Source organism: Odocoileus virginianus, chromosome 6 (genome assembly GCF_023699985.2).
Source record: "Odocoileus virginianus isolate 20LAN1187 ecotype Illinois chromosome 6, Ovbor_1.2, whole genome shotgun sequence".
In the NCBI taxonomy this organism is placed as follows: Eukaryota; Metazoa; Chordata; class Mammalia; order Artiodactyla; family Cervidae; genus Odocoileus; species Odocoileus virginianus.
Window position 1 is genome coordinate 35,823,655 of NC_069679.1, and position 19,046 is coordinate 35,842,700.

Genomic DNA, 19,046 nt, shown 5'->3' on the forward strand with positions numbered 1-19,046 from the left:
GACCAAGAGCTTGGTGAAGATGGACCATAAATGTCAATAATACAGAAAAAACATCAGTGAAAGTGAAAGCGTTAGTCACTCAGTCGTGTCCCACTCTTTGCAACTCACCAGGCTCCTTCCTCTGTCCATGAGATTCTCCAAGCAAGTATACTGGAGTGGGTTGCCATTCCCTTCTCTAGGGGATCTTCCTGACCCAGGGATTGAAGCCAGGTCTGCTGCATTGCAGGCAGATTCTTTACTACCCAAGTCACCAGGGAAGGTGACCCTAAAATGGCAGATTCTTTTATGGAGGGCCCTTGAAAGTGTAACAGTTTTTCTGGATTGAGTTTATATAAGAAGACTCTCTTGGGAATTTTGCTGGTGGTTTAAGACTCTGAGCTTCCAATGCAGAGGGTGTGGATTCAATCCCTGGTTGGGGAAATATGATCCCTTATGCTGTGCAGTGTGGCTAAATGAATACATAAAATAAAAATAACATTAAAAAAGATAAGCCTCTCTTAATCCTCTCCTCAGGGAACTGCTTTCTGTTTGTATTAGTCTTCACTTCCTCTTGATTTCATCTGAACAAGTGAGAAAAGTGCTAAAACTGAACACAAGCTCAACAGTCAGCAGTAAAAAGAAATAGGGATATAGGACCTTTGGGGTTTTAGCCACATAGAGTTCTGGACCATTTCATAAAGCAGTGCCAAGACAGGATGGTGTGGGGCAGTGCAGAAGCTACATCTTTTGGAGGCAAAGATGAGGAAGCAGGAGCCCCTAAGAAATCCTTCATAGGGGACCAATTAAAAAAGAACTAATTGGATTTAATTTTTTTCCATTAGAAAAGGCCACTTGAAACGTGGGGAACATTGAGCTGTATTCATTAAAATATGCTTGAATTCTATTTATAATCACATAAGATGGAAAAAGAGATTAATGAAGAAAAAGAAAAGATAAAATCTCAGTGTGTTATAGTCTCAAGAGACAATCAACAAAAATGCATGTGATCATATATAGAGAGATCATCTACTAATACAGTTTTTTTGGAGGACAGGTGATGCCACCTTGAGGATTCAAAATCAGGTTAAACATTGTCAGAGAGACTTCCCTGGCAGTCCAGGAGTTAAGATTTCGCCTTCCAGTGCTGGGGGTGTTGGTTCCATCCTGAATGGGAAGTTAAAATCCTGCATGCCCCATGACCAGAAAACCAGAACATAAAACAACAGAAGCAATACTGCAATAAATTCAAGACTTTAAAAATGGTCCACATCAAAGAAAAACAAAAACCAAAAAACCTTTTCAGAGCTTGTCATAATAATGTCTTGATGATTCCTGGATTTTTTTTTTTTAATTTTAAAAAGATGGTAACGATAACCCAATATGCAAAACAGAGAGACACAGATGTACAGAATAGACTTTGGGACTCTGTGGGAGAAGGCGAGGGTGGGATGATCTGAGAGAATAGCATTGAAACAAGTATACTATCAAGGGTGAAACAGACCACCAGCCCAGGTTGGATGCACGAGACACGTGCTCAGGGCTGGTGCACTGGGAAGACCCAGAGGGATGGGATGGGGAGGGAGGCGGGAGAGGGGATCGGGATGGGGAACACATGTAAATCCATGGCTGATTCATGTCAATGTATGGCAAAAACCACTACAATATTGTAAAATAATTAGCCTCCAACTAATAAAAATAAATGAAAAAAAAAACACACACTTTTCTTAAGAGCATTTTAGGTTCACAGAAAAATGGAAAGGTACAGAGACTTCCCATATACTCTTTGCCCCCAGCAACATGCATAACCTCCCCTGTTATCAGCACCACTCATCACAGTTTACCTAGACTTTTTAAACCCCAGATTTCTCAAAAACATCTCTTTTCTTCACTTTCATAATGACAAGCAATTTCTACCTGGGGAAAAAAAAAATGACTTTAAAGTGGTATTTTGGAGTCTACATCCATGCAGTAACATTTCTGTTGCTTGGTCTCTTCAAATAAAACCTTTAATAAAAGCCATGTTGTGACTGTCTCCACCTGAGGGGTCAACACATGTCCTGCTCGAGGTACAGAAACGATTAACTTACAGTTGGAGGTTTACTGTCTCAGCCTTCAGATCCAAGTACAGAGTGGCCAGGCGAGGTCAGGCAAATCATGTAGGACCATTTTGCCCCAGGTTCCAGAAAAAGTAGGAAAAATGACAAGGGAGAAGTGCTCCAATGTATCCAGGTGTTTTCGCGGCTGGTATAAAAGCCCATTTGCTCATTTATTCAGTATCTGTTGTGCACCTGGTATGTTTCAGGCACTAAATTAGACACTGGCGTATAATGAGTGAATAAGAGGGACAGACTGCCCTGCTGGAGTGTGTAGTCTAGAGAACTGAGAGAAAAGAGAAAGCTGGAGTGGCCATGAGGTGAGGGTCTGAGAGGCCTAATCTAGCTGGGGGTGGAGGTCCCTCCTATTGGAGTCCAGTCTCCTGTAAAAGTGAAAGGTTCCCACGAGTCGCTATCCCTGATGGAGAGCAGCTCATCTCATCTCTCCCACTGCAGCTGCATATTGTCTACTACAACTCCGACCGGTACCCCAATGACAGCATCGCCAAGGACAAGCCAGAAGGCCTCGCGGTCGTAGCTGTTCTCATAGAGGTAAGAGATGTTGAGAAGGACTTTATGTGAGATTTGAAATCAGGAGGATGTCAGACTAGGCATTTGGTTCCACACACACCTGTCCCATTTTGGCTGTGTCTGGACTCTGGAGCAGGGGGTATTCTCTCATAGAGGTTCCTTCTCTCTTGGCCTAGAGGGAGCACTTTCTGTGGCTGGACAGCAGAAATGAGCATGTTGTAGGTGATGCTGGAAAACTGAGTCCTAATCCTCAGCCCTACTGTACAAACATGGAATTGCCTGGTTACAGACCTGTGGGGGTAGGGGACTCATTCACTGCTGCCCCATCCAGATGCCTGAACCCCTGATACAGTTCCCAGTATCCAAGCTCCATCTTTTATCTGGACCCTGGAATAAGTTCTTTTCTGAATCCCAGAAAATGGGACTAACTCATGATTCACTTGCATTGTTTCTCCCAATGAGACAGCACATACGTTGTTTCTCCACATGCTTACTTGCCTGACTTGGCTGGCATTCACTCAAGCTCCCTTAAGTCCTGATTAGAGGACATGTGATTTGTGGCCTTCAAGGTCACAGCCAGAGAATCAGGAGCACAAGCTGTAATTCTTGCCCTGGGATACTCAACCCTTAGTGCCTTGAGCTGGAAGCAGGGTGTCCTAAGATGTAAGAGGGCAGGACCATCACACCAACCCCCTCATGGCCTAGTGAAGCATCATGACTGGTCAAGTGTATACTTCGGGGAGGACCTCAGCAGTGGTGATCATACACCCCCAGCAGAGCTCTTCCATTCACAACTGTCAAGCCAGGCTCAGCCTATTGAATTCTGTCTCTGTTCAACGTGCCCCATCTCTGTTGCAGGTGGGCTCCTCCAATCCAGCATATGACAAGATCTTCGACCACCTCACAGCTGTAAAGTACAAAGGTGAGGGGTCCTTATTGCTTATTCACCCTCTGCTGGAGAATAGCGTATTTGCTCTTGGGTGACCTGAAAAAGAACACAGGCAAGGGACAGGTACAGAGTGACCAGGTCCTGGAACCAGGTGGCTCAGAATGGGGCTAGTTCACATTCCAAGGCTGTCGTAGGCTCAGCTCTACCTCTGCCTTGGGGAGGAAGGTGACCTTGTACCCCAACATGTCTCTCCAGACCAAGAAGTGTTCATCCCGGGTTTCAGCATAGAAGAGCTGCTGCCGGAGAGGCCTGAAGAGTACTACCGCTACAGAGGGTCCCTGACGACACCTCCCTGCTATCCCACTGTGCTCTGGACGGTGTTCCGGAACCCTGTGCAAATTTCCCAGGAGCAGGTAATGTCGTGCTCTTCCTTGTCGTAGACCACGGGGTACCTCGGACCCTGCACTGCCTGTATCATAATCGATGACCTGAGTACCTCACTCAGAGTTTCATTGGTACCTCTCCAGATACCACAGGGGCCTGGAAGTGCTTTGGAAATCACAGGCTGAGCTTCAAAAGCGGAGCTGTCAAGTGGGGAGAATGAATCTATCTCCGCAGTTCTTTAAATATGAGTTGTTAAGCTGTGTTTCCTAACCTGTCCCCCAGTGGAGAGTGTTCATCTCCCAGGCAGGAAAGAGCATGGCTCCTTACCTGGGGCAGAATAGACAGGATCAGGTTAGATGGTTTAACAAACCCAGGGGGTGGGGAGTGCAGCGATAAGGAAGTGAGGGTGTCTGCCTTCAAGAAGCTCATGCAAGTATGTGCCTGGTGAGTCATGTCTGACTTTGTGACCTCATGGACTGTAGCCCAACCAGGTTCCTCTGTCCTCAGGATCCGCCAGACAGGAATACTGGAGTGGGTTGCCATTTCCTCCTCCAGGGGATCTTCCCGACCCAGGGATCAAACCCACGTCTCTTATGTCTCCTTCATTGGCAGGCAGGTTCTTTACCACTGGCACCGCCTGGGAAGCCCTCAAGAAGCTCAGGCTAGTGCAAAACTGGGGAATGGAATCCTTAGCAATCATCTCTAACCCTCTCATTTCTTAGGTGATGAAAGTGAGGGTTAGTGAGTCAAGGAGACTTTGGGGTCACCAGCCGGTGAGTGACACAGCTAAGGCCCAAGGTAGAGCTGAGTTCCAAGTCACTGCTCATGTCTCTGCTCCAGAGCTCACATTCATCAGGAGGAAGCCTGGTTGCCCAGGAGGCGGGTCTGCCTGCTGGCTCACAGCCCCACCACCTTCATGAGCCCAGCACAGCGCTGCTCCTCCCTTTTTACCGTGGGGTACCTGAGTAACCTCGATAAATGACAGCAAATAGGCAGACAGGAATAAAGACACGATGAATCAAGAGATGAAATGATTGGGGAGGCAGGAATGTTCTAACCCAGAAACTGCCTTGGAAACAGTTATATAATCTATGCGTGTGCAAGAAAATACCACGAAACTGGTAGTCAGATGACCTGTAAGGTTCTTGCCTGCCTTTTTCTGCTCCTTTTGATGGGACCATCAGATTAAGCCCCAGGCCCCTCTGATTAGATTGGGTCCTGAATGAGGCTCAGGAGAGGAATGCAGTCTCTTTGGGAGGTGGGGGAGCCCCTCGACACCCCAGGGCGGATTTCACGTGCAATCAGGAGCTGACAGTACATACCCTCCCGGTGGCCCCGGGAAGTGGGAAGACACGTGGGCCCGCACTCAGACACCCGCAGGGGAGGGACAGCTTTCAGCTCTCCCACCACCTTCTCAGGGGTCTCCCGCCAGGCCTCAGATGTGAGATGTGGTGGTCCTTTCCCTTGAGGTCAGGCAAGGGGGCATCACTCTGCCTTCAGGGGGTGTTTCTACTCTTTCCCTACAGCTGATGAAGTTGGAGACAGACCTGTACTGCACACACAAGGATGACCCGTCCCCCAGAGAGATGGTCAAAAACTTTCGGCGGGTCCAGAAGTTTGACGAGAGGCTGGTGTACGTCTCCTTCCAACAAGGTGAGGAGCTGTGGTGTGTGGGCAGTGTGGTGCCACGATGTCTGTTCCGTATGAAGTCAGGTGCCCTGCCCTTGGACACTGTCACTCATGCCCTTAGCAGGTGGGTTAAGAGCACTCTGGCTGCCAAAGGAGCCAGGTATGTGAGGAGCTACTGAGGTCTCCCTTCACTGACCTTGATTCCTTGAGCCTTTGTAGAGAAGCACAAGCCAGGGCCTCCAGGCACATGGTCCAGAATCCTCATTAAGTCTAGGCGTCTCCCACAGATGGGAAAGAGAGAGATACACAAGTAGGACCCTTTTTATGAAATCAAACACTGAACTTCTTACAGGCATTCTTGGCATCAAGGCCCATCTTTGGCCTTGCCAGGTGATTCATGGCACTAGCACCACCAAGGTCCAGAGTTGCTCCTTTTGGAAAATGGATATAACCCATGTCTGAGCACAAGCAGCTCATGATCTAATGTAGCAGGGCCCATTAGACAAGAAAGTATCTTCAGAACTGCCTTTTGTCTCATCTCCCTGAAGCTTGCACAGGCACCCAGAATCTATATGGAATGAGACATAATAGTTTGGTTTCTTCCTGAGCAGCAGAAGCTCAGTTCTTCCCTCTAAATCTGTAACCGTAACTCCCCAGATGGACAATTAACATCTTGACTTGCTCTGAATCTACATGAAGATGGCTGGAGGCTAGGGGCCCAGGGAAGGGGGTAAGAGGCCCACACTCTTCAAACCTCCAAGTTCACTTTCTCACTGTAGACTCTTGAGCTACTCTAACTTGGGACTCTTGAGTTCCACTTTATAACATTCTTTTCCTCTTCCTCTAAATGAAGCGGGTGGTAGTCAAGGGTTATATGGAAATACTTCAATTCTTAAATAAAATAAAACTCTCCCTGGAGATAAGGGACTCTGCCGACATAGATCAGGCAGAATTTTGCTTGTGATTCAAGGATAACAGTCAGTTCTGTTCTCTGCAGTAAGTCTCTACAAGTCACAGAGGATAGGGCGATAGGAACATCCTCCCCATCCCCACCTCCCAGTCAGGAGACTTGGGTTCAAGGTCATACCTTGTTTCCTCCTGGCTGCATGATGTGTGAAAATAATGTCCCTTCTTTGGCCTTGGTTCCCTCAGCTATAAAGTGACAGGCTGGACTAGGTGAGCTAACATCCCTTCTGTGCTAACGTGTTCTAAGTGGATACTAACAACTGCCCATCCTGACTTTACGTTGCAGGGACAGTGTGTGAGGGCAGTTACAGAGGATCAGAAGAAACCGTGCAGGAACTTGACATCCAAAAGTAACCCCCACGTGTATGAACATGGGGATAATTAGCCATCTTCTTAGACCAGCTCAGGTCTAAGCTGGCGCCTGTAGAGCGGGAAGTGCAATCAGGCTGGTGGCAGAGCGCTTCAGTAGACCTTCCCAGGCAGGCTGGGGGAGCTTGAGGGGCCTTGAAGCAGACGGGCTCCAGCTTAGGACATTGGAGATCACAGCCCAAATGCAGCTTTGCCACCACCTGTCCTGCATAGGTCAACTGGAGCTATTGCTCCCAGAAGCGGGGCTGGGCTCGCTCCTTGGAGTGAGAATCCATGGCTGTCCAAGGCAAACCTGTTCATTTGGAGGCTGATTATAGAAACTTGGCTAGAATTCTCCCCTCCCTCTCAAGTCCCAAAGACTCGGGCAGCTTAATGGGGCTGTTTCCCCAAGAAGCAAGGCTGAGTCAGCCCCAAAGAATGAAGAACCAAACCTTATCCTCCCAGGGACACCTGCCATTCACAAGAGCCTTCTCACACCAATGTGGAACAGGTCAAAGACTGTAACGTGCCTTTCGGGTTGATGGGGTGAGCTTGTTTGTCAGCAGGAACCTTGAGCAATTTGGACTCAAAATTGTCTGCACGCTCTTTCACTGGGACATGTCTATAATTAGGGGCTGGTTTAATTCAGGGTCTTCTCTGAAAGTTAACAGGAACTATGCAGTTGGACAACTGGAGTTTTCTGCCAGGAGAAAAGTAATGTTAAGAAAATCCTTTAAGAAACAAAGTACATGGACTTTGAGAGGGGGGATCTAGGGTTTAACCAAATTGGAACAACTGAAATGGAATCACTGAACTGGACCCTACTTTTTCCTTAACCATGCTGGAAAAGGAACATAGAACTGGTTTCTGTCCTTAAGAGGTATAGAGTCTCTGACAGCCCTAGGGCAGGGTTTCTTAGTCTTGGTATGTCAATATTGACTTTCGGAGCTGGATAGTCTTGTTGTGGCAGCTGTCCCGTGCACTGTAGGATGTTGAGCAGCATCCTTGACCTCTACCCATTAGATACCAGCAGCTTGTCCGTCTGTGACAGCCAAAGTGTCTCCAGACGTTGTCAAGTGTCTCTGGGGAGGGGCGGCAAAGTTGCCCCCATTGAGAACCACTGCCCCAGGCGTTTATACAATGACTTTTCCAGGCCCGACACTTTTCCCCCCGCTCAGGTCACAGAATTCTAGGATTTTATATCACATGCCCTGGTCTTCATTCTATTCTAACCCTGTTTCCCATCTTCCTTTAGAATTTGAGTATAACTGGGTAGGTCCAAGGCTAAGAGATGTAGATGAGAGAGAACTATTCACCTTCAAGGAAGCAAACAAACCTCTCCAGCAGGGGTCCAGATGCCTCTGAGGCAGCAGCCCGAATCCCCTCATCATTCTGCTCCGTCCCTTCTGAATGATTCTTTTCTCTCATGTATGTTGTTTCTTCCTGTCTTTGGTTAGAATGCCCACTTTTGGGGGGAGAGGTGAAAGCCATGCCAGGGCATTTTTTTCAGCTCTTCAAAAAAGTGCCTTTTCCAAGTGGCACACAAGGAGTCTTGAGCTGAGGCGGGGCAATAAGACTCCTGTCCTCAAGGTGGGGTCCTGGAGAAAACCCATCCTGAGCGCATCCGGGTCTCACAGGAGTCAGATGCCCGATGTGAGGATGGAGAGAGATGGCAGAGGCAGAGTTACACAGCCCAGGGGCCCAAGTCTTGGTTTCAAGAAGCTGACCTCTTCCCAGCCAAAGACATCAACACTGGCCCATAGGGTAGTAAAGCCAGACCGATTAAACCCAAATACTGATGTTATTAGGCTCTCTTCTCAACGTGTCAGGGCAAGGGAAACTCGAAGGACAAGAGGGAGCCAAAAAGTTTCTATAATCATGTCTTTAGTGGGTTTGAGCTGAGCTAGTGCAGGTCCCACACCTCACAGCCCGGAGCCAGCTGAGGTGAACCTTAGACAAGAGAGCCGGGCGGTCGAGGGGTAGGGCTTTCACGCTCAGCCAAGCTGTGGAGTAGCATGGTTAGAATGTGCTTGACTCTTAGGGACTTGGGTAGTTTCATAAAATGTTTTAAAAAGAGAGAGTGAAAAAAAAATCTTACAAAGCTAAGATGGCTAATTATCTAATAATTTTGAGACCAGAATGTATGCTTTGTGGTTATTGACCTTGTGTCTCTAAAAGTTCCTATTTATAAATAAACTCTATTAGGTGAAAAACTATCAATTCTTCCCGGTAATCAAATAAAAGACCAGAAGAGTTCCCACCTACAAATCCCCCTCCATACATACAGGGTCTGAATAGTCAGGAATAATCATCAAATGTGCTAAGAAATGGAGTTCTAGTCACACCTAATGCAGTTCATCACGCCACGTGTTACTGAGCACGCCCCATGTTAGCCCCACGTTTCTCTTCCACAGTGGAGAAGAGAAAACCTCACCAGGGATGTTCTCTTCACTTCCAACAAGCCTCTGGCCCAGACAGGAGGAAAAGGGGTCAGGCAGAAACCTGGGACCGCCATTCATGGTCCAGAATCAGCTGATCCTTCCAGGGTGTCTCCCCTGCCTCCCACATACTGCCCTATGGCATCTTCTGCAACATGGCTGATGCTTCACGTGTGCACGCTACAGACTTTTTCACACATGGTTCCCTCGGTCTGGGATGCCCTGCACCTCTCCCACCTGGAAAATTCTGTCAGGACCCAAGTCCAATCATATCCTGCCATCCTTCCCCATTCCCCAGTCTCCTGCTTCTGTGTGGCCAGAACACAGTTATAGTTCTCTATACCTCTGTTACAGTTCTTAGCATAACACAGAGTAATGATCTGTTATCATGTACAAAAAAAAAAATCTATATTATCCATAGACTACAAGCCCCTAGAGCAGGGACGATGGGCGTCTTACACGCTTTTTGTGCCTGGTGCTCATTGCAAGTTTGAAAGGATGGAGCCGACTCAGCTCCCTTCCCCTCCCCCACCAGTGTCTTCTCTGCAGAACCATCTGAACAGAAGTGTGACTGGCTGTCAAGTTTTACTTTTAGGAAGTCTTATTTTGCTTTGCTGTCAATTTGCCAACAGCATTGAAATCAATCTGCTTGTTGCAGAACATATAAAGATCAGAATGTAGCTGTCAGTGTCAGAGGCCTGGGAGGGAGCTGCTGAGAGGTGCTGTCTGGCCTTCTGTCCTCCTCCGACCTGACGGGGATGAGAGGTCCCAGCACTAGTCAATCCTGCAGTCCAGACAGCCTGACCCACCACAGCCAGCAGAGAGCATGAGGGCCTGCTGCTGCGTCGTAGCCCATGCCCATTGTTCCAGGGTTGAGGCCCCTCAGAGCAACATGGCTCTCTCTTCTGGGCCGGCATTCCTGCAGCCTGGAAGGCAAAGCTCTCAGACCCTAATGTGGGTCATAGAAAACCAGCTCCCTCGTGTAATCTGGTGGTCTCTTTTGGGCAGACTTATTTGTAGAAGTTATTTAATAGGTTCCATTGTGTTAAGAAAAAACTCGAGTAAAATATATCCTTTTAAGATGGTTATGCTCTATGGTTATAGAGGGCATCTTTTACTTTTCTTAACAAAACATCCTCCAAAGAGAGGACCAGCATTGCAGCTGCTTGAGTCTATGACTTATATTAAGCATGATAATAAGGATTTTACCAGCTGAAACTGGATTTTATATATTTAAACTCTCAAGTCCCTGCTAAACCGAAATGCTCCCTGCCTCTTTTATAAGACTGGAGCCTGCTAAAGACATATGTAATGTGTACATCTGTAATCACTATAGAACATGTCACCTACCACAACAGCCCATACTTTAATACTTTGAAAAGGATTGTATTCCTTTTTATTCAAAATTCTGTTTGAATAAGCAGAATTGCAAATACACCTAGAAATTGCTAGACTTGTTCCAGGAACTTTGAGCTGTATACAGGAGGTGCTTGTTCCTCCTGCTGGACTTTTTCTGTGTGTGCACTTGAGGCTTCAGAAGACCTCACATGCAGTTAACCAGCCTCTCTTGGTCCAGCAAGATACCAGTGGAAGACGCAGCTCCTGAGCCAGCCAGAACAGGTAGTTGTACCCTGTGATAAGCAGCATGTCGATCTCGGGGGTCTGAACCTTCCCCAGTGAGGCATGCGGCACTGGGATTCTTCCATATCTGTGTGATTCCTTCTGTGCGTCGTACTGTCCCACCTCTGCTTGCCCTGACTCGTACCAGAGCCCTGTCTGGAGAGCAGGCAGCTCTCCCATGTCTGTACCGTATGCAACCCTTCTACCAGCTCGGGAGTCCCTTTATTGCATTCTCATCCTGTGGCTCTCGTGGGCCATTGCCATCAACCAACCTGTCTTGTTCTTCCTGTCCGTTCTTCTGTGGGAACTCCCTGTCTCATTCAGAAACCATTTCTTTGTTTAATCAATCTGCAAATGAATCTCTGCCCCTCCCTGCACCATCTGTGATGCCCATTCTTTGTACCATCCCAGGGGCTCTGCAGGGATGCAGGTTTTGGCTTCTCTCAGTGGGTGCTAGTTCTCCAGTCCCCCCATCAGTTCTCCTGGTGCCTTTTGTGACTTCCCCTTGTGGCGGGCTATAGTCTACAGGGTCACAAAGAATTGGACATGACTGAAGCGACTTGGCATGCATGCGTGCTTGCCCTGCAGTTATCAGATGCTCTGACTTCTGCCACCCCTGGGACCTAAGAAGCCCTGTGCTGCATCCAGTTGCACAGAGGAGCCCGGCTCCCTGAGGCTTGGTGCGGTCTCACCTGCAGGGGAGAGCATCCAACATCACTGTCCTGTCCTGGGCTTCCTGGCAGGCAGAATTCCTACCAGGTGCTGCCCTCGCCACCATTTCTCTTTCCAAGTGGCTTATATGCTTTACTTGCTCAGTCAAGCTGCTTTGTTTTTGCTGCATCAGACTCTCGGCTGTGAAGCCTCTATCCCAGAATCTGGGGATTTCCTCATCTTCCACCTGCTTGGTCTTGTCTCACTGTTTCTAAGGAGAGGCAACTTAGGCCCCAACCAGTCGTCATCCAGAAGCAAGGAACCCATGTTAGAGCACCTGGATTAAATTAAGCTATTGTTTATAGGGCCTAATACAGTCAAGGACACCACTCAGTGACGCAGGAAAATCAGACTCTCCTGGCAGATCAGCCACCCAGCTGGGTCACGTGCTCTTGAGAAAAGCCTCAGGCCCGGAGCCTTGCTTCTGGAGCCTTTCCTCTCCTCCCTAAGACCATGGCCTAGGGGCACCTCCTCCAGCCCTGGAGATGGGCTCTCAGCTGTCTGGGGGCCTGCCTGGCTCTCAGGATGTTCGAGGTGACTGTGAAAGCAACAATTTTAGAAACATCCAGTTTGGACAGCTTAACCAAGTGGTCAGGCTTACTAGTAACCGTCTTACATGGCAAGAACTAGTTTGGTACCACAAGCATCTGGAGCTTTAGGAACAAAGAACAAAAAGTGCATTTCATCAGAAAGGCTTGGGGGAAAAAAAAAACAACCATGACCAATTGGGGTTCTTTTTGGTTGTGGTTGTTTTTAAGATCCTGGAGGCCTTGGTTACCTTTAGGTACCTTAAAACAAAACAAAACAAAACACCAAATTATAGTGTGCAGAGGCCACAGGCCATGTAGAGAACAGAGCATGTGCTGCACAAACACGCGATGCACTCCCCAGGGAAAGACTCATGTCCGAGGGTCTCCCCAAGCCACAGACTGGTCCTTGGGTTCAGGGCAGGGAATCAGGCCAGGGGAGCCACGTTCTTTGCCACCCAGGAGGCTGTGGGATGCCAGTGGTGGCTGGCAAGAACCAAGGGAACAGGCCACCCTGTCCTCTGTGGATGGCTCCTAACCACACCTGCTCCGGTCATCCTTACAACAGCCTGGGGCCACCCAGGAAGCCAGACCGAGGGCTCCTAGAGCCCAGGCTTGGACCAGTGAGGTTACAGACTCAGTGTGAGACTGTGGAAGAATATAGTAGGGAAGGAAGACGGGGCTGATAGCTCCAGGAGAATCAGCAGACTTGGAGGGGCCAGATGGCAGGAGAAGGGGTGAGCAGAACCCCGCTCTCCAGGCTCAGGCCTGGTTCCTTGGGGTGTCAAGGGCCCCACGGGCAGGTGGTCCCTGGCTCTCTGCTGGCATCTCAGACTTGGTCGGGACTCTGTGGGCACAGGCTCTCCTGAGCGTCTGGCTGGGGGGCTACCTTCTGCACAACTCCAGCTGCCAGCGTGAACTGGAACACCCACCCACCACCACCACACACACACATAAGCTAGAAGTTTCTACTGAAATCAGAAAACCAGCGGATAAGCAGGTCTGTGTAAGCAGAGACTTTCTGTAGATGGAGGGTCTGACTAGGAGGAGGAGGAGTCCTAAGAGCCTGCAAGCAGCTGGGGTAACCTGTATTACCCACCAGAACGGATTCACCCATGGCCCTCCCTGGGGAGGTCTTCAGCAGGCTGACTGTAAGCTTTCTCCTTAGATCACTGGGCACTATTTCAGCCCCACTGAAGACCTCCAACTCACCCCGTTCATCCCCAACAATAACTCATGGAAGGGGACACAGTCCTCTGGTTCCACATACCAGGGAAGGGAGGCTGGTATGGTGGATGGGTTTCTCCAGTTTGTCCAGTGGAACCAAAGTGAAAACAGAACAAAACCACAATAACACTGGATGGGGATGGACGTGGAAGTCTGGTGACAGGTTCTAACCCAGCTCTGCCAGCCCAAGCCAGACAGCACCTAGAAAGTTCTTTGCTGAGGATGAGAGGCAGGTGCCAGGGAAGCAGATAACAGCCTACCCAGATAGACTCTGATTCTTACCCTTGCTCACCTTTCAAGTTGGCCACACTGGGTGAAAAGCTGAAGTCTTACCTGAGTAGAGAGACTGCTGTGATAAACGAGCATGGGGGGAGGGTTCACGGTGTGAGTTCCCTGGGTGGGCAACTCCTTCCACCTGAGCCAAGAGGGAGCATCCCCAGAAGGGTGCATTAGCCCTGTACCTCCAACCAACCCAAGGGAGAGCGTCAATCAACACACTGGTCAAATCTGCCATGGTTTGCCTCGGTTAACTTCTAATCTTTTCCTCTCCCCTCCGAAGTGCCAGACCCTCCCTGCACAGGACTGAGTCTGGGTATGTGGCCGGCCGGCCGTGCATGCTGCAGCTGGGTGATCGCTGTGATTCTCGGTGTGATCTGGGCCTCTGAGACTTCCAGCTCATCCTCTATGCTTCTCTGTGCTGTCACTCTGACTCCTGGCCCCCTCCTCACTGTGTCTTACCCTCAAGTTGCTCTCTGATTCAAACATGAGCTGCCAATCAAATGCTCCTCTAATGAAAGACCTAATCACTTTATAGCATGTGTACATTCAAAGAGCCTATCCAAGACCTTCTGTTGGCCAGGGTGGGAAAGCAGTGCCTAAAAACTAGGCCAAAGCCAATATATGGAGGTTGGGTGACCAGCCAGTTGACCTTGGCAATGGGCCCTGGCTGTTTGGGACTGCTTAGGACTGTGCAATAGAACTTGAGGTCAAAGCTGATCAAGAGGCATCTCAATGGGCCTTGAATCCAGCAAGGCAAAATGGAGTAAGTTTTTATTATGAAGCCCAGGGTTTCTCAAAGTGTGGTTCATGGACCACATATCAATACATCAGCATAAGCTAGAGGTGTTTGGTAAAAAATGAAGATTCCTGGGCCAAATTCCAGACTGAAGCAGACTCTGAAGCTTGGGCTCAAAAAGAGTATACATTTGAAACAAGCTCTTCAGAAGATGCTGGTGCAAGTTTGAGAACCCCTGCTGGATAATCACTACAATTTGCAAATGGCCCCTGTGAGTACTCCAGCCAGTCCTGCTCAGCCAGAGACCAGAACTTGAGAACAGAGGCAGGGAAGTTACACCTTTCTGTGGATGACCCTGCAGCTGTCACCTGACAGCACACACGGGGACGAGATGAAGGGAAGGGAGGGTTGTAACGTGTGTGCATTACCCCTCCCCAGGCATCGTCCTTTCCGTGGCCTTGGCTTGTGGTCTTGGCATCTGTATTGTCCTGGCAGTATCCATTTGGCTTTTCAGAAGGAGAAAGAGGTGAGCTGGTTTGGGTTTGAAATGGGAGTGGGTGGTTCTGTGTCCATGAGAATTAATCTGTCTGGGAAGGCAGGGTGCATGAGGAGCCGTGCCACCTGTACCAGCTTATCCTTGGAGTGCCATCTCCCAAACACCACCGATCGAGGCCTTGGCGTGAGAGGCTGATGCTGGCAGATCACGGTGCTCAGGGCTGGAGGTGTGTCTGCCAGTTTGACTCCCACTGCCAAGACCTTAGACAAGTCTCTTGATTTCGGAGGGGAGGTCCCATGTGCCTAAACACAAGCACCAAGACTTCTTCTAAAATCTTTTCATCTGGTTTTTCTTCTCTAAACCCAAAAATAAAATTGAGGAAAATTTTGATTTCTCATTCACATTAGTGCCCTTTGCTCATGTTCTTATTGTTTAAAATAACCTATTTTTCCTGGTATGAAAAAACATACAAGGCTGTCAGAAACCCTGTTGGAATCAGAGATCTGAAGCAGCATGTTAATGAGATCTTCGTCAAAATGCAGATCTAGTATCATCAAGTGTTGAAAGAGAACAGCTGAAAAATGAACATGTTCCATTTTGGTTAGCAGTTATTGGGGGGCATTTCCTCCCAAAACCAATGGAACTTGAGAAAGGTTTCCAAGAGAGGAGTTTGACTTGCCTCATTCTGTAGCTGACTCAGGTTGTTCTTGCCTCTCTTTCCTCTTTGACTAACAAAATTCCTATGTTCTTGTTGCTCCAGTAGCAATAAAGGTGCCAACAAAGGAGTCATCTACAAACCAGCCATCAAGCAGGAGACTGAGGCCCATGCCTGAGGCACTGGCACGCCCAGGCACATCCAAGGGAGGACTTGGCTTTGGACGCAAACTGCTGTGGCTCCTTGGACACTTGACATACCTGAGGGTTTTCTGGAGTTCAACCCACAAACACCTTAGACCCGTGGGGGACCCTACCATACTGCTGTCATGCCACCACCTCCAGTGGGAGTGTGGATGGGAAGAACTCACCAAGGAGGTGGGAACTCTAAGCTGTCTGCTTCATGTGCGAGGCCCTTCAGTGGTCTGGATTCCGGGGGCACAAACTGTATTCCGGGGGCTGTTACTGGCTGGAAAACACTTTCATCCAGGGGTTCACGTGAGTGTGGTTTCAAGTGTCTGGGAATCTGCTTCTTGTCCATGCTTACAGATGAGAATGTGCGGTCTCTGCTGAAGCTTTGTTTTTGAGGCTCCATTTCTTTCCTCAGAGAAGGGCTTGTTCAATTTCCTTCTGCTATGATAAAACCTTTAGTCTGACCTTACAATTGAGGGTTGTGTGTGGGGGGGGTGGCAGGGAACAGGAAGGGTCAAGGTGTCAGAGACAAAAAGAAAACAAGAAATATTCTTTGCAGTACAGTAAGCCACTTTCCAAGTCCTGTCCTTCAGATCAGATGCACTAACTAAACAGACCTTAGCGAGAGAGAAGACACATCAGATCTGGAAAAGTCTCATTCTGAAATTAGATTGGAGGGCTTTCCTTGGTGGTTCAGTGGTTAGGGTCCTCCTTGAAATGCAGCAGACATGCGTTCGAGCCCTGCTCAGAGAACTAGGATCCCACATGCCGAGGGCCCGCAAAGCCTTCATACTGCAACTACTGAGTCTTCCTGCCACGCAAGGAAGGATCCTGCATGAGGCAGTGAAGATCCCACGTGCTACAACTAGGGACCTGACACAGCCAAATAAATTAATAAATAAATATTTTAAAAAGAAGAAAAGAAATCATATCGAAATCAGAAGTTGAATGTGAAGCTGTGAAGTATGAGGAGGACAGAATATTAAGCCCAACCTAACCTCCCGTCAGGGGGCATCTTTCTGTTTTGTACTCTACAGATTTTATAAATAATTAGGCTGTTCCTTGAAAAGTTTATTTCCTTCTCTCTCCTAGAGGAGACATGAATTCTGAGATGACCTCAGCTGCTTTCGTATATAGAGGAAACAGACAGAAGCAAAATGGTTGAAGATCTTTGTCTCTTTTGCCCAAATTTCCTTTCTGCTGCCTTTGCGGTGTCCCTACTGTCAACCTTGAATTGGGACCTACCTACTTCTCTGACTTGAAGGATGTCGAGTCATGGCTGAATTACAATATATTTTCAAACTATGAAAATGGGAAGTTACTTGTGCAGGGGCTGGCATCATGGTATTCAGGGGCCAGAAATAGTGGAATGTTAACAAACATCCTTCATGGTCTTCCCTGCCAAGTGACAAAGACAGTTTCTGAGACAACTTAACTCCTTCATTCTCCTCCCATCGACCAAAGAGCCCTGTGGAGATCAGTCTGTTCCGTGACTGAGGAGGAGACCCCCACCAACCTCTCCTGGCTAGAACCTTGCAGTTCACAGAGAACCTTATCGTTCTCACTCTCACTGTGACAGCGTGGGGTGCTCTCTTGAGCGTGTCTAAAGTGAGGTTAAAAGCATTACTATTGGCAAAGCAACAGTGGTTTGCAGTTCCCTGTCTAGGTGACAGGTTTCTTTAGCATGTCTTTTTCCCTCTCCTTCTCCCTCTGACTCTGAGAAATCGCCCTTGTATACTGTCATAACTTGTAGTAGTGATGCTAGGCAGAGTTACAGGGGACTCGATGGAGACTCAGACATTTGTGTCTACATGAGATGCCTGACTCCCCTGGAGCCTGGCATGGCATCCGGCCTTGCCATTAGCATGCCGGCCTGATGCTGATGACATGGCAGCAGGGACAACCCTCAGGGCTGAGCAGTGGGAGTCAGATGATGCTTTCCTGTCCTCCGCCCATAGCCACCAATCAGAAGCCGACAGAAACCACTCCAGAGCCATGGGGCTGTATTTCAAAGAGCTTTCTACGGCTTTTTTGGACACATTCTGTGAGAGAACAGAGAAGTCACTGTACCTAGCACAATGGCTGTTGATAAAAACGGAGAGTTACGGGGGTGGTGAAAACAGCGACACATCTCCTGCTTCTCCTGCTTCCCCTGCTCGGCACAGCCCAGGCTCTGGGACCTCTTGGCTCACATAAAGCACAGCCAGGCAGAGGGCACCAAGAATCAGCACTGTCGTCCTCCTTGCTAATCCGCGTGGGACTCCTGAGGACCCAGCCCTGCATGGGGAAGCCTTCCCTCAGGTTCTCCCTCCCTCCCTGACACCAGCTGCCTCTACGGAAAGCAGTGCGGCGGTGCGAATGCTGCTCTGCCTCCCACTCACCCTGGGAGGGCCCGGCACTGTGCTGGCACATGGCAGGTGGAGGGGAAAAAACCAGGCTCCGGCTGCGGCGGAGACGCAGGCAAGGCTCTGGCTTCTTTGCCTCCCTGTGGTGGGAGGTCTTCAGTCCCTCTGCTCTGTTCGTTAGTGTCAAATGATGATGATAACAGTAAAAACCTGTACCTGTTTCCTTAACAGACATGCTAGGACTTTGCTGCGTTGACTCTTGATCCCATTATTGGTTCCACCTTAAAGTCTCCTCCCCTTCACTCAGCTCCCTGAAGGCCTCCTCCTGGCCCTTGGGAAGCCCCAGGGATGGGCACCACCTCTGTCCCTGTGGACCACTGGCCACTGTGATGTTGGTCCATTTAGGACTTCTGTATTTTTTGTAAGAATGACTGTAATGAAGACATACAAATATGAGAAATTATAAATAAAATGTTTTTTTCAGATCAGACTAGTTTTTGGAAGTGAGATTAAAAGTATTACTATTGGCAAAGCAACAGTAGTTTGCAGTTCTCTGTCTATGGTGATAGGGAACAAGTCAGGATGAATAATGATGTCATTTGCAGCCAGGTCATAGAACCCAGCTCCAAAGGAAAACACATGGATGCCCTGAAGCATTTTACCAAGGATGCAGGCCTCCGATGTGTGCAGCCCTGGTCACACAGGCACACTTAGAGGATCTTGGATGTCTAGAGTAATCAGGCACTGACTGGCTCAGGGAGAAGGGGATATCTCAGCTGAGTCTTGAAGAATAAGTCATATTTGAACAGATGAATATAAAAGAAGGAGCCAGGGGACTTCCCTGGTGATCCAGTGGCTAAGATTCCACACTTCTGATGCAGGGGACGTGGGTTTGATCCCTGGTCAGGGAACTAGATCCTATATGCTGCAACTAAGAGTTCGCATGCCACCACTAAAGATCCCACATGCTGCAATGAAGATGGAAGATCCTGTGTGCCACAA

The 19,046-nt window shown here is 48.6% G+C and overlaps 2 protein-coding genes across 4 annotated transcripts in view; one reads left to right on the forward strand and one right to left on the reverse strand.

The window, feature by feature from the left end:
- Positions 1–18,532, forward strand: part of CA12 (carbonic anhydrase 12) — a 61,836-nt gene extending 43,304 nt beyond the window's left edge. The window contains exons 5-11 of one of the 2 annotated variants that reach the window (XM_020901526.2): positions 2,529–2,624; positions 3,462–3,525; positions 3,748–3,905; positions 5,403–5,529; positions 13,902–13,934; positions 14,796–14,883; positions 15,614–18,532. In XM_020901526.2, the coding sequence (XP_020757185.2) occupies positions 2,529–2,624; positions 3,462–3,525; positions 3,748–3,905; positions 5,403–5,529; positions 13,902–13,934; positions 14,796–14,883; positions 15,614–15,686 (639 nt within the window). In that variant the 3' untranslated portion in view covers positions 15,687–18,532. The remainder of the gene's footprint in view (positions 1–2,528; positions 2,625–3,461; positions 3,526–3,747; positions 3,906–5,402; positions 5,530–13,901; positions 13,935–14,795; positions 14,884–15,613) is intronic. The other variant, XM_020901527.2, reaches the window with a different exon arrangement.
- APH1B (aph-1 homolog B, gamma-secretase subunit) overlaps positions 1–19,046 on the reverse strand; it is an 81,087-nt gene that overhangs the window by 11,080 nt on the left and 50,961 nt on the right. The window contains exon 7 of one of the 2 annotated variants that reach the window (XM_020901530.2): positions 1,214–3,588. The exons of the other annotated variant lie outside the window; for it this stretch is intronic. The gene's annotated coding sequence lies outside the window, so the exon portion shown is untranslated. Of the gene's footprint in view, positions 1–1,213; positions 3,589–19,046 lie in introns of those variants that run through there. 2 annotated transcript variants of the gene reach the window in all.